This window comes from Dipteris shenzhenensis, chromosome 4 (genome assembly GCF_047967505.1).
Source record: "Dipteris shenzhenensis isolate YYH24624 ecotype China chromosome 4, Dip_SZ_1.0, whole genome shotgun sequence".
Taxonomy (NCBI): Eukaryota; Viridiplantae; Streptophyta; class Polypodiopsida; order Gleicheniales; family Dipteridaceae; genus Dipteris; species Dipteris shenzhenensis.
In genome coordinates this window covers 24,380,081-24,395,895 of record NC_141599.1, presented here as the reverse complement: position 1 = coordinate 24,395,895, position 15,815 = coordinate 24,380,081, and the positions used below count along the sequence as shown (strand labels likewise).

Below are 15,815 nucleotides of genomic sequence, written 5' to 3'. Positions count from 1 at the left end.
CTAGCCTCTCCTTCAGCCACGTGGAATGCTCCATGAATAATTAAAGAGCTCTTAATGAAGCCTAATATTTAAATATAGCAAAGACCTCTAACCTCCTTCCATCATCATGGAGAAATAACTGACCTTCCCTCCCTCTTGCTCTCCTCCTCCTCACACGAGTTGCAAACGGGTTGCCTCCCCCTCTCTTTCCCTATTTTTCTTTTTCTTCATCTTACATGGAGTCTAACGTCATTCAGTGTAGCCAGTGAATGGATATATTCTACAAATTTCACGAGATACAGCTTAATCAAATCCTACTGAAAATCTTCAACTTCCGCTATTGCAAAGGCAAAGCAAAGAATTTCTTCAGTCCCTTGCAATGCATACTCATTCAAAGCTGGAGTCTGACTTGCTTAAAGATGAGCATTAAAACAAGAAACAAATCAAGAAAGAGGTAATAAAACTTTCTAGCCACCAAAAGCTCTCCGATAAAAGTGTTATATGCCACTTAAAGCACCACGAGTAAAAGTTTTCTTGTTACTTCATGAAGGAGCTCAATCAAAGCAATTACTCCAACATGCATGGAAGGAGACCATCGACAAGTAGCACCATCACCACGTGAAGCTGGGTTTCCTCCATGAAGGTTATAGGTAGCACAAAGCCTATGTAAATAAGAGGGTGAAGAAATTGAGGGTACCTATAGCACCATGTAGGCCTGCATCCATAATTGTTGTTGTCTCTGCTCTTACCAATGTCATTGCCATTGCTTCTTATTTTTATTACTTGAAGAAGCTCAAGGAACAAGAAGAGCGCAAGAGATGGTGGTATGGTGGCCCATTTTGAGTGAATACCATAAGAATGCACCACTTGAAACAAGACCATTGCAACATAGTTTCCGTATTTGTGCCTCCTTTGCATCCTCTTTTGAGTTCCAAATCAAGAACCAAATATCGTGGATCAAAAAAGAATTGGCAGAATTTTGCAAATTACGTACCATTGAAGTGAATAATCGCTAAGTCTCACATCTGAACTAATCAGCCTTGCATCCAAATTAGGAATCAAACAACATGGATCAAAAAAGAATCGGCACCGAGAATGCCTCATCATGGAAATCCCGTCGGAGGGATCCCAAGCTAGAGCGGACCCCTTCATGTGCAATCATCTAATAGATTGATCTTACACCCCACTGAAAATCAGGTCCGTAACTAATTATGGCCAACACCCGCGATAGGATGACTATTCCATCTGCGTCGAAAATCCCCGACATTGATAACGTGCACTATTCTGATAATTTTTGTGCCCAGTCCTTTGTCAGACGGTTCTCCTTCAATGAACATTCATTCATTCTGAAGGAACTGTTAAAATATGCTATAGGAAGTCTTTTTATGTGCTCTAGAGAAATTGTTAAAATGCATTAAAGATAGTCGATTCAAGAGGCCACAAGGAAGGGACTATCTGTACGTGTAGGTAGCGCAAGTAGGAGATCATGAGGCATAGTGCAAATATTTTGGAACCTAAGAAAATGATGAAGAGGAAGAGCTAAAGTATTAAAGCAGGATCAATACTTTTAGCAAAGCGTATGGTGACTCTAAGACCATTCTTGTGTATTTTGCGATTAAAAAATTTATTTCAGCTGATACTTCAAATAATTTGAGAAGCTTTCAAAACCTACTCTAGCACATATTGAGAAAAGAACAAAAAGACCTCATATTGATTGATGGTGTGTCTGAAGTTGCCTTGATATGTAGAAGATACCCTAGTTCCTACATTGTACCCATGCAGATTTTTGCAAGCTCCAGGGCCACCCTTGATCACGAACTCCCAAGAGAAAGTGCCCCCTCACCATGTTGATCGGTGAGTTTCCCATGATTGTAATGAACTACATTATTCACAGCAAACGTTGTTGAATTGGCAATGTTATTGACTACTACAAGTGTTCCCTTGACATAGCCAAAAAGTATGGACAAGGCATTTGCATTCCAGTGATCACATTTTTGTACGCAACCTGTTTGCTGAAGCTAGTTATAATTCCAGGTGCATCCATTAGGGCTTCAGGTACTATAAATGAACTTGTTAACATCCAATAGTTGCTATGTGTAGTATAAGAAAATTGTTTCTCTTGCAAATTTAATTGCTAATGAACTCATAGTAGCCCAATTCTATCATGTCAATTCTTTAGAATAATAAAATCCAATCATAAGCTCTCCTACACCAATGCACATGTGCTTCATAAAATCTCGTTCTTGCTTCTTCACTCCTAGTTACAAAAATTCTAACGACTTATGTTGCTACACCGTAGTCGCACGGAGAGTTCAAGAGATGAAGCCTACTGTCTTAGTTGCTTTGCTTTTAATTGGATGTCAAGTGCACTCCTATCTCTTTCTGCAAAGCAAACATGGTGTTTTCCTTCTTGCTTATTGAGTTGAAGAGACTACATCTTTCTTTTGACTTGCTTCTATATTCAACCCTTAAACATCTTCCGCTTCCTTTGTCTCCCAAATAAATCACATGCTTATGTAAATTAGGTATTGCTCATACTTTGGAAGGGCCAAAATCATCACGAAGAAAGGAGGGTCATCTAGGGCAAGTCATTGTGCAATATCCATCAACATTACAGGGTCTTCAAGAAGCAAAAAGATTGCATGAACACTTCAAATATTATGATCGGTGTCGTGAAGAGTGGCTGTTAGCTAAAAACCATCTAGGATACATTGCAAGCCATTTATGAGCAAGGCATTCATATGAAGGACTTGTAAAATGTAGCTCAAGAGTAGCAACTTTTAAATAAAGGGACCATGACTTGATGAACCATTAGTTCTCACTAATTGTTCTTTGCTACTTTGACAATTAAGTTGTGATCCTCATCTTCCCATCATTCTCGATTTCTCAAAAGGTAAAGTTTTCTTCCATATTGGTTTTTCTTTTAATTGAGTAGACTAGCCAATTGCATATACTATGAATGCAAAGTTGTATTTATTGAATGCAAATGAAAAATTCTCTATGCTAATTGCCAATAACAAAGTGCAATGTACCAAATTCGAATTGCAATATGCTATATGCAAATTGCTATGTGCTAAATGTAAATCTATATGAAACCTAAGGAAGGGCATGTTCCATGGACTTATACTTTTTGGAGAGGAAGTGTGCCAACTCTTCTCCCACACAAATGTGTGGTTATGTGCTAAATGCAAAGTACTATAAGCCAAATGCAAAGCACTATGTGCCAAATTCAAATTGCTATATGCAAAATTCAAATTGCTTTGTGCTAAATGCAAATTAAACTAAACCCAAGGAAGGGCACATTCCTTGGTCTTATAATTTTTGGAGAGTAAATGTGCCACCTCTCCCTCTTCCCATACAAATGTGTGGTTATGTGCTAAATGCAAAGTGCTATGTGCCAAATTCAAGTTGCTTTGTGCAAAATTCAAATTTCTATGTGCCAAGATCAAATTGTTATATGCTATATGCCATATTCCAATTGCTATATGCTATATGCAAAATTGCTATGTGCTAAATCCAAATCTATATGAAACCCAAGGAAGGGCACGTTCCTTGGTCTTATAATTTTTGGAGAGGAAGTGTGCCAACTCTCCCACAATTGTCTGGTTATGTGCTAAATACAAAGTACTATAAGCCAAATGCAAAGTGCTATATGCCAAATTCAAATTGCTATATGCAAAATTCAAATTGCTTCGTTCTAAATGCAAATTAAACTGAACCCAAGTACGAGCACATTCCTTGGTCTTATAATTGTTGGAGTGGAAATGTGCCAACTCGCCTCCACACAAATGTGTGGTTATGTGCTAAATGTGAAGCACTATAAGCCAAATGCAAAGTGCTATGAGCCAAATTGAAAATGCTATGTGCAAATTTCAAATTGCTTTGTGTTAAATGCAAATTGAAATGAACCCTAAGAAAGGGTGCACTCTTTGGTCTTATGATTTTTGGAGGGGAAGTGCACCAACTCTCCCTCCCACAAATATGTGGTTATTTGCTAAATTCAAAATACTATGTGCATAATGCAATGTGATATATGCGGAATGCAAAGGGATATGTGCATATTTAATTTGCTATGTGAAAATTTTTAAAAATCAAAATGTGTAGTTAAATGCTAAATTTATGAAATTCAAATCAAATATATTCTCTAGTCAATACAACTATCTCCCCGGATCTAGTTAAAGGCTCTGATATATATCAAAGTGAGTTGAGCGATGAGAGTGTAGGTAGAGGCAAGGGTATTCTAAAGCCAAACGTGATCTCCATAATTGATAGGAGCTAGAGAGTGAGATGTAAGCAATGCAAAAGTGTTCCAATTGAAACACAAACATCTCCTCTTATCTTTTGGCGGTTCCGGGAGACCCAATGAAATCCGACTCTTGGACTATGTGATGATTGATCAAGGGATACTTCAGGCTCTCTTGGACGGTTGGTTACCACTTCTGGTCACCACATCCGGCACTAACTGATCGTATCTTGATGAGACCTTCATTCTTTGCCATTATGGCAATCTTTACCCCTCTGGCTTTTGAAATTTGGACCATACGATGATCGCATGTCTTTCTCAAAGACCCACAACTCAAATTTCAATCACATTTCTTCTCACGGAGACCACTTCCTCGCATTGATCCGGGACGTACAGTATCTGTGTGAGTACTTTCTCCTCTCCGATAATGGCAGGGTTCTGATTCCCTTAATAAGCCAACGTCTATTACCACCCATCGTAACACCGTCTTCTCTGAGGATGGTTCCAATTTCTGCTTTCATTGGAACCGGTTTGGCTTTGGCACCCGCTTTTTTTCTTCGACGATTTCTAGCAAAATGTCCTTGTTTGCCACATTTGAAACATATTTGCAGACCTTAAACCCTTATCTAATTAGCCTAAATGGATACTTGGATCCGCTGAGCCTTTTGGTCTCCCAAAGTTAGGGATGAACAACTGGCTAGCCATATTGAGGCAAACCTTTTGAGTCAACTAGCTTCAGTATGAACTGAATATCGAGCTTCCTCAATTCGAAATATGACTCCTTCGTTTAGGCTCTAATAGCATGCTGGAAATGCACCTAACATGCTCTGATACCGTGTTGGTAAAGACGGTTCGCCCTGGAACAAACAACCAACCAGCCTCCCGGAAGCTTGTGGGACCAACCGGTACAAAAAATAGACAAAACAATGTGCACTAAGAAACAATGCCAAATTCATTAACCAAAGAGCACACCACATCGTTCCTCGATGACATATAGCTATCAAGGATTCCAACCTTGTCGGAGTACGCAACACACTTCAGCTGGTGATGTCAGTTCATGTCCGATAATCTCACACAGATTTTCTAATGATTTTCAGCCGGTTAACCAACCCTGAATCAATGCTACGATTTGTCATCCAAAATCTCAGCTGAATTATCTATCAACCGAGTCGAGCCTGGGATTCTTGCCCTTTGGAGCCCAGTCCGGGATGCTTGCAGGTTTACCTATCATCCAGGTCCAATCCAGGACACTTGCCTTTGGAACCCAATCCAGGACACCTGCCTACGGAACCCAATCCAGGACCTCTGCTGGTACTACAGATTCAATGAGAAGACCAAATACCTCACGAACACATCTTTGTCCTTCGGCTTCTCTGAGAAGTCTGAATTTGGCCTATGCCTCCAGCGTCACTGTGAAGTCTGAATGCAGCCCATCACCTGCTTCGATGTCCACCTCATATGGGGGCGCAATGTGAGCAGGTGATGTCTAACCTTCAACCATCTGTTTGGGGAAACATGTGATGAAAAAGAGATCCACTTTGTGTGCCTTGTGAGAACCATGTGCCCTAATCAATGCAGTAAGAACCAAAGGAGACACCACACATCTGCCCAAAATTTTTGGCTTTCTGATGATGGTTACGACTCACTATGCCAGTGCTCTCATATCAAAGGTAGAATGGCAAATCATTGTTTGCAGAGATGCAAGTTGACTTTGAGACTTCTAGGCTGCCTTGAAGGTACTTGTTACAAACAGGAGTACAGCCATCCACATAGTTGGAAATGAAAGGACGTGCAGTAGGTAAAGAGCTATGGGAGTTATGGAAGACGTATCAATGCAGCAAGAATCAAAGCATAAAAGGACTCATAGCTGAGACTGGTAAATCACATCACAGAAGAAGGCCCTTCCAGCATTCAGCTTACCTGAATGGACTAGCGAAAAATCTATCACACTGCCTAAATAACTAAAAGACCGAAACAGTCACAGAACTTGCTAACCATAACCTCTGCAATCTTTATGAAGAGGCAATACAAAAGGCAAACACCAGAGATAAATACTTGGTTTGTGCTTCATTAGACGCTATTGCTTTATACTAAATATGCGAAATGCCTTTACGTGAAGGCCATTGGCCAAAAATACATATTTGGTGAAGGTTACAGCACTAAGCTGTAAATCTGCTCACGTTCGTGAACTGAATCTTTTGAATAAATACCAGGTAGTGATGCTTGGTATGAAGCAAATACCAGACCATCTTGAAATAAAATATATAAAACAACACATGGAGTAGGGTCTATGGTCAGCTGATGACTATCAGGTGGTTATGCTTGGTAGGGAGTGATTTTCTTATCCTCACATATTTTACACCAATATCAAACACAGAAAATGTTGATGGCATGGAGATGAAGCCTTCCAGAATATTTACGACAGATTTCTGATTGGGTAAGTTTTGCTTTGCTTACAGGTCGTTTTTCTTCTTCTTGTCTGTTTCCTTTACTATCTCTCTCTCTCTCTCTCTCTCTCTCTCTCTCTGTGTCGATTCGGTGCCCTGATCTGTGTTGTTATGCGAGCTCAGGGAAACATTCAGGCAGCCATAACTCTGTAAGAGCACATGGAAGGGAGGATTCGTACTCCAATGGCTTGGTGATGTCTTCAGCACAATTGAAGTGAGCCGGGATCTTTTGCCTGCTCTATTTAGTTATACACAGCGTGAGACATTTCTGACACATCATCACAGGGGTGCCACATGCTACCAAGCAGGAATCCTGGTCCTCATTCTTCTTTAAGGCGATGTTGTCACCTCTTTGATGATCATGGTCTTCAATAGCAATTTGGTATTCCTTCACGTTATTGCTTCATCCTTCTTACAGGTATCTCCATTTCGGGCCCCCAGTATAAGACGGTTTTATCATAATACTAGCAGAGGTCACCTTTGTGGGAATGGTTCATACGGAGCCAAAAACCCTGTGCAATGATAGTTGCAGTAGAATACTGTAGTGGGAATGTTAGGTCAATAACATATATGTGAGCCTCCATATAATAAGGCACGAGAGCTAGATCTAGGGTAGATCTGATTGATGCACATGGATGGTAGTCCACAAGGACTGTACAGTCCGCATAAGACTGCCACATGGGATAATCTTCTCAATAGTTTCTTGCATTACTAAAAGTGAACATGCATGATATTGGCCGCTTGGATAGCTATTTCAACAATAGGCCCAGTGATAGTAAGCTTAGTTTGATGGAAGAGAGCTTTTTAGCATTTCTTGAAACTTGGTAATAAGATTCATGGTGTATATAAGCTTAAGGATTAGTTAAACATCTTCAACCTACCTAAGCTCCAGTCGCAAATTTCAAGCATCATCTGGGCGACAGGGGGGGGGGGGGAAGAGAGACCCACATAGGAGGTATATGGGTTGGACTGGGCGCACAATAAAAAGAAAGGTCCATCCTTTGATTGATTAGATTTAACACCTCATGGATATGTGTGTGTGTGTGTGTGTGTGTGTGTCTTTGCAGCACTCTTTTTATGACTGCCTACAAACAAGGTCTATAGATCAAGATGTATATTTGTCCTATATTGAGATCTTCTCTTGATGTATTTGAGCACATCCTACTTTGATATGCTGAAAGGCGAAATTTCTCACAAAAAAAGTGTGTGTATGTGTGTGTGTGTGTGATAGAGTGAGATTTTCTGTTGATGTAATTTGGCATATCTGTTTTTTTGGGATAGCCAACCTGTTATATACAGCATCAAAATTTTCACCAAAAAAATGTGTGTGTGTGTGTACGTTCAAAAGCATCCTTTTATAATTCTGAGTTTTGCATCTCAAGTTGAGTTTCACACTATTGAAAAGTCAAGTAATACATTTTATTTGACAAGACATTTGTCTCCTCTGCATCCTACCCTGAGCAACACAAGTTACGATCCATTTCTGCACCTTACCACATCAAAGCTGTGGAGAATAATGAGACATTCCTACTTCCCAGAAGGATCACAATGTTTTCACGCAGGCCCATGAACAATTCCGGAATGTTGAATCAAAGCTGGGTAGCTTCATGACAGTGTGTGGTATTTTTGCAATTTCCCAAGGCTACAGAAAGACCAAACAATCTAGCCCATATATCCCAAGAAGAAAAAAATGGCTGGTACAAAATAACACTTCATCTCTAGTTAGCATGCAACAGGCAGCAACAGAATGTTGGACCCATCTACACAATGGTATCCATAAAGCCCATGAAAATCATACACATTATGGTTCGCAGGGCAGATAACCAGCAACTTCAAGCACCACACTCTCAAAAGCATGAATTTGTCCCGCAGAAGAAATACACAGACCACAAGAGTTGCAAATTGTTTCTACCAGCTTCTTAATCAATTCCATACGTTCTTCTTCGGACATCGGATTAAAAGCAACCGGACGCATACGTCGAGCAATAGTTCGCATAGCAATTGTAGCATTCTCAGGAATACCTATGAACTCTACAATCAATTAATTTGCATTCACAGGGACTCGTTCCTCGACAAAGCAAGAAGATCTTTTTAAAATTTGCATTCAAAAAGTTTATGAATGCCACTTAATTGGTAAAACCCGTGCATGATATTAGAATACGCAAAATATACAGAGGCTCAGCTAAGCGAAACCATCAGAAATTTTGTTGGCATTTCACGATGCCGTGTTATCAAAAGAGTGGTCGACTCCTTCACACAACTGCAGCCCTGTCTCATTTTTATCGGCAAGGCCGACTTAGCTCTGTGAGGGTGACTACGATCCCACGGAATCGTCGTTTTCGTTTTCTTTTATCTTTTCGTGTTCGACCTCTATTTTTGCGGGACCATGTCCCAGATGTGCGAGACCTCTGCTGAACTTCCGCCAGGACGATTCGTTGCTCGAATTTTGAGGAAGAGCAGGTGCTTCACGGTGACTCTCTACAAATTTGGCCGATGCCATCTCAATTTGAGAGATCCTTACCGTTCCAAGAATCCTTTCAGGCAGCTCCTCCTCTGACTGAGATTCGACCAAGAACGCCATATCTACCGTGACAGAATTCACGTATCCGAGCGCCAGATGCAGAATGGCACTTGCAAGGGCGGAGGAACCAATATCAACATCGATCTCTAAGTAGTTAGATCCTTTTATATAGTTGCATGTAAGTGCTTTCCCAAGCAAACAAGCGGCGTGGTTGCCCACGGTGGCGCGAACGATCCAAGGCCCTTTTACGATCCTATTGACGAGCTTAAATCTACTGTTTCTAAAAGCATCATCTTCGTGAACGAAACGGTAAAACAAAGACCCCTGAGGAATGCCGTCCTCTGCGACAAAGTAGAACACGGCGCTGTGATGATCTCTACCGGGAACTTGCAAGTTGACAGCAAACACAAAGGCTTTCAAGCATTCCTGGCGAGCCTGGGCGACGGCCAAGGCGTGCATTACGCGGTTATCGGGGCGGGAGAGCACATGATCGAGGCGGCCATTGGATTTGAGCCAGTCGACACCGAGGGGGGCGAGGAGGCAGTCAGAGGCGGGAGCTTTGTGCTTCTTGGAGAAGTAATGGAGGCCACGGACGAGGAAGAGATCGGGAGGGGGGGAAGACCAGCCATTGAAGGAGGATTCGAGGGGGAGGAGGGAGAGGGAGCCGCCATGGAGGGGGGAGTGTTTCCAGTCAAGGGGGGAAGAAGCCATGGAAGCTGAGGGAAGAAGAGATGGAGTTATGCGAGGGGGAAGGGGAAGGGGAAGGGGGAGGAGGAAGGCGGGGCGTCGTCCACCATAGCCAGGGGAGCTTGGAGCTTCAAGATCAAAATAGGAGCGCCATAGCCAGTGGAGCTTGGAGCTTTGAGTCTGGAGCTTGAGCTTCAAAGGTGGCTGGCTGGACATACATACCACCACCATGTCACACTTTTCACCTGAGCACACGGCTTTACATCTTTTTGAGTCAATTACACTGGCTCCTCTTTCAACGTACCGCTTTGTGCGCGCCCCTGTGTGTGTGTGTTGTGCGTGTGCATGCGCGAGTGTTTGTGTGCAAGCTTGTGTGTGTGTGTGTGTTTGCGCCCGTGTGCGTGTGCATTTGTTTTATGCCTGTTCACGTGTGTGTGCCTGCGTGCATGTGTTTGCATGCGTGCGAGAGAGTTGGCGAGAGGGTGGACATCCTTCTTCGTGCATTTGCTCTCTGCATGTTTGCACACGCGCGCACACATATATTTGTACTACTTGAACAACACCAACTTCTCTCTCTCTCTCTCTCTCTCTCTCTCTCTTTTGAGTTTTATGTACTTGAGTGAGCAAGTGTGTGTGCTAATGTGCCATGTTTGCACATATCTGTAGGTGTTTGTATGCGCATGCAAACATGAGCACGCACACTCACATACATGCATGTGTGCATGTGTACACACAGGTGCATGGGTGCATGCATGTGTGTGTGTGTGTGTGTGTGTGTGTGCACGCGCACTAACAAGCATCCTTAACTCAACACACATGCATGTATGTGCATACATTACCATGCATGTGTGTGTGTGCACGCGCGTGTGTGTGCTAACAAGTTTCCTTAACCCAACTCCCATCTTCATGACAACTCCTTCATAGCACTAATGAGACTTCTTCTCATTTTTCACCTACTACCTCAATCCCTCCGTCACCATTACAAACCCTTAACTACATGTGTGGCATTGCCACTTTTATTCTGTTTTGAGAGACGAGGCACTTACACCCACCATACATCTCATGGAGAAGTCTTTCCTCCCACCTTATTTTATTCATTGCCACTCTGCTCTACCAAAGATCACAACCTTAACTTGTGTATTCACGTCAACGTTAACTCTATAAAGAAGACTATTGCACTTTGACATTGATCTCTCGTTCAAGGATGGTGTGCATGCATATACAAATGGTTGACGGGTGCACACAAGCACAAGTGCTTGTTTGCACGTGTGTGCATGCATCACACAGAAAGACTTTACCAGTGGTAAGAGCCATCAAGACATTCTTCGAGCGTGCCTCTCCTTTCTTCCAACTCTGAAAAATAATGGTTGTAAACTACTTCGGCCTAATCAATGCCTTGAAAGCAAATAACAAATCAAATTTTCTTCCAAGAAACTAAAGGCATGTATTTCTACTACCTAACCACCCACCCCCCTTAATCAAAATAGGCTTCTTAAAAGGCTCACCTACCTGTGCTATTCTAATTCCTAGATACAGGGGTCAAGGGTCGAAAAGGCTTTACCAATGCACATGTAGTGCACAAAATTGACACCAATGAGAACTAAAGATGGCATGCATGCCCCCTGGAGCCTCCGTAACATTCCCTCCCTCTCAACCACACCTCCTTTCTCCTTTTCGCATGCATATGCATGTGCAAAACCCACATACACATGCACATGCATGCGCACACACATCAAATAATAGGAAATTCCTAGAGGTGCTTGGGTCCTTCTTTGAATTCCCTCTTCCTCTTTGATGTATACCCATTGATTCCAACCCCTCACTTTTTCTTAGCCCCTCTTTCATCATCACACGACAACCACAAAACCTAAATCTCCTTTTTGATGCAATTTGTCCCTTCTTAGTCTCCTTTTAAAATCTCTCACAACCTTTCATGGATCACATTGATCACTCAAGTCGTGCAACCTCTCAAAAATAAAGAATCCCACTTATCGGCCTTTATTTATGTGGCAAGAACATGGGTTGGGCCTCCTATCTAGAAAATCATAAAGCAACTTGAGAATACATATACTGAGCACACTTTGCCATAGTACCTACAACCCTTGATGCCTTAGATGTGACTTTTATTTACAAATACTAGTAACACACTAACCAACCAAATTTCAAAGCGTTTCTAATATTTAAATCTCAAGGAAAAGGATAGGTCAAATCCCTTCTTGGAAATTCAACAATTGATATGCTCATCTAAGCAATATTACTAACTCCAAGTACATCAAAAACCACATTTTGAATCCTTCCTTGCTCTTAGGCTTTGATTATGTCATGCGCAACTGTAGTGTATATTGGGCTTTAAGTCGGCGTTGGTCCCTAGCCCATTTCATGGGGGTACCCTTTATGGTATACTAGGGGGCCATTTTTAATAAGTTTTCTTAAAATCTTGCAAAAAATAAGCCCGTAGTGACTCATATAATCTCTTTCCTTCTTGATAAGGTATCTCTAGTATGATAATGCGTTTCTAATGTTTCTAAACTATGCAGCATCTTCCATCTCTAGAGTATGATAATGTGTTTCTAGTGTTTCTAAACTATGCAGCTTCTTCCACCTCTAGAGTATGATAAAGTGTGTCTCATATCTTTAGACTATGTAGCATCTTCTACAAGCTACTATTCTTCATATCACTCTCAATTACAATATGTGGCCTTGCAATAATGATGGAACATCTCTCTCTCTCTCTCTCTCTCTCTCTCTCTCTCTCTCTCTCTCTCTCATGCGCGCGTGCACACACACACACACACACACACACACACACACACATACACACATGCATGCACATCCGCTCACACGCATATGCATGCACTCGCTCACATGCATGCATGTGCTTGCATGCACAACTTTTAATTCGACCATCTAGTTTTCTCCTTTGTTTATAGTAGCATGAATTTTTTAAGCTTTCCTTTTGCATTATAGCTTTTTTCTATTTATAAAGGCTTATCATTTTACTCTCATAAATGGAATTACTACTTGTTTTAAAAAAATCCCACCCTCCAAGTTCAATTCATAATGGAAGGTATGTAAGTATACAAGGCACTTTGTGTATCAAGAATCATGACAAGCAATCTACATGTGCATTTGTTTACCTGCTCTCTTCTTACATGTTACCATATGGTGAATTATGACTTGATTATATGAGCCTACCGTCACTTTGCTGCTTAGTTTCCCGTGCGCCACATGGAGACATGACTTCTCACGGTGGTTCTTCCACCTCATCCATCATCAGTCTTCCCTACCAGCTTCAATCATCATTTCCAGCGTGTGGCATGTGGCAGTCCCTAGCCTATCTATCCCATCACCGTGCTAGTTTCTGTCAGATGGCTCGCGCAGTCTAAAACATCACCGCCATGTCGGTCGCCGCCCAATTACGTCCCCCCTAGCATTTGGTGCCCACTCTCCACGCATTTACTGAGCCCCTCCGCGATGCCATGTCGCCGCCCAATTACGTCCCCCCTAGCATTTGGTGCCCACTCTCCACGCATTTACTGAGCCCCTCCGCGATGCCATGTGGTGCTCCAACATCATCCTCTCTCTTCCCAAATGTCCCTCCTCCTCCCCCAAACCTCCTTCCCCGAACCTCCAAATCCTTGCCATGTCATCAGGTCTGGGATTAGTCTCTGTAAAGAATAGAGTAGATGAGGATACTTACTCTCTCTTGTCTTGGTTTTTTCCCTTGTCTCTTTGTCTTTGTTGTTATGATGTTGCATGCCAAGAACCCCATCCCATTTTCCATTTTCATCCTCAATTTTAAATTTGGGTCCACTCATTTCCATCACATTGTGTTGACATGTTAATGAGTCACTTTGATAGTGATTAAACAAAACCTGGTGTAGATGAATCGCTTAAAGCTAATCTTTATTTATGGACATTGCATGGGTTGGGAGGCCACTTTTTGATAACATGTGCCATTATTTTTGGCTTAGTGGTAAAACCCTTTCACTCGATGATATTACATGGTTAGGAGGCTACTTTCTAATATCAAGGCAAACATATTTTGTATAGGTTAGCCGTTTTTTTAACTTTTTTAATCTAAATTCATGATATATTGTGGGTTTTGTGGGTAATTATGTACTTCCTCAATGCATTTGAATTTTGGCAATCCAAAGTTTGTGCCCAAGTTCCATTATTACGGCTATAAAATGAGTTGGGGGAGTTTTTTTGACAAGTTTTTGTGTAGTGAGTTTGAGAGTTTTTTTGCTTTTTTGAGATTCACACATCCTAGGTGACAACAATTGGAATTATGATCCATGTGGACTATATAATGGAGTGCTCAAATGAAATCCATGCTCTTCAATATGCTAGTATCAATTTCTTTGAGCCATGAACATGGTAATTTTGAGGACAAGAAGGTTTTGATAGGTACAATATAAAAATCATAGCGTACATAGCAATTTTTTGGTGTATATTCATTTCCTAGACCCCTTCAATTTAAAGTAGTTTGTTTTTTACACCTACCTACATATGTTTACTTCTTACTTGAGAGGCTAGTCTCCCTAGCAGCAACGCCAAATGTTGGTTTTGGTTAACATAACATAGTCGAGAGTCGACTATGGAATAAAAATACTTGGAAGAAATGATAATGCAAATGTTCTTTCAACTAAATAAACATCCTTGTAAGAAATTATACTATAAAAGTTATTTCAAGTAGATAATGGCAATGCCTAAACCTAGATATATTTTCTTAACTTGTTAACAAGTGCTTTCCACTATGAAAGGCATTGATATCACATTAGAATCACATAGTGCAAACGTATTTTCTTACATTAGTCAATGCTTGAAAATGATGCAAAATGTCCTTCCACATTTTTATAGTCATTTTGTCAATCCTTAATTAGACAATAAATTATTGAAATTTATTTCTCTAGCCAACTACTTCTCTCACTTTCTAGCTCACATTTCTAACACCTATTCATTTAACAATTTTCTTTCATTTGCCAACCTTGCAAATCCATTACTTTTCACAATAATATATATTTTCTTGATATCAACTTGCTAGGAAGATTTTTGTCAATTGTACTTGAGCTCCAGTCTCTCAGCATGACCTTGAAGCATATCAATGTCTACAAAGTTCAAGAGTCTACCTCTTTATGCTTTATCAAGCCTAGGGTAGTAGCCACACAGTGGCTTTGTGCATATAAAGTATCCACCAGAGTGACTTAATCTAACCCTGCAATTCTTTTCAATGCCAAAATTGAATTAGGATTTGTTCTAAACTAGATATAGGAATCATATGCTTGTTGCATACCATCCATCCCACACAATGGGTTTATTCATACAAAGTATACACCAGAGTGACTTAATCTAACCTTTGTAATTCTTCTCAATGCTAAAATTGAAGTAGGATTTGTTCTAAACTAGATATAGGAATCATATGATTTGTTGCATACCATCCATCCTACTCATGTTAACATCTTGTTAACATAAACTGGCAATAGTACAAATAAAATATTTCAATCATAGTAACCAAACAACTCATCCACACAATGATGTTCATATGCTTTTCTAATGTGCTTAGCAATCATTAAAAACAAGCATGAGATCCAAAACTTTTGTCATCAAACTATTTTCCTTGATGTTTGTAAACCTGGGATCCTTGAGGGAAGACTTTACCTTTTTTCCATTTGACTTGATGTCAGTTTCACACATCGAGTATATTTTCAAGGTTGCACTATTTTACTAACTGGACAATTTCTACAAAGCAACCATAGTTGACATTTAAATGGATCCTTTCACCATTAGTTTTCATTGTCATTGGTAGTTCTCTATCCTCTATACAAATTTGAGCTTCAATGATCATTAATGGAAAATAAATCCACTATGGAACAAGCCAAAACATTGACACAAGTTTTTCTCTAGTGGAGTGCAATGTACATCATGAACTTTCAAT

At 40.8% G+C, this 15,815-nt stretch overlaps 1 protein-coding gene across 1 annotated transcript; it reads right to left on the bottom strand.

Annotated features, from left to right (window-relative positions):
* Positions 1-8,797: 8,797 nt before the first annotated feature.
* LOC147902629 (protein ENHANCED DISEASE RESISTANCE 2-like) lies at positions 8,798-10,089 on the bottom strand. The gene has a single exon (XM_087373394.1). The coding sequence runs from the start codon at positions 9,899-9,901 to the stop codon at positions 8,984-8,986; it is 918 nt and encodes a 305-aa protein (XP_087229520.1). The 5' UTR covers positions 9,902-10,089; the 3' UTR covers positions 8,798-8,983.
* Between the last annotated feature and the right edge of the window lie 5,726 nt (positions 10,090-15,815).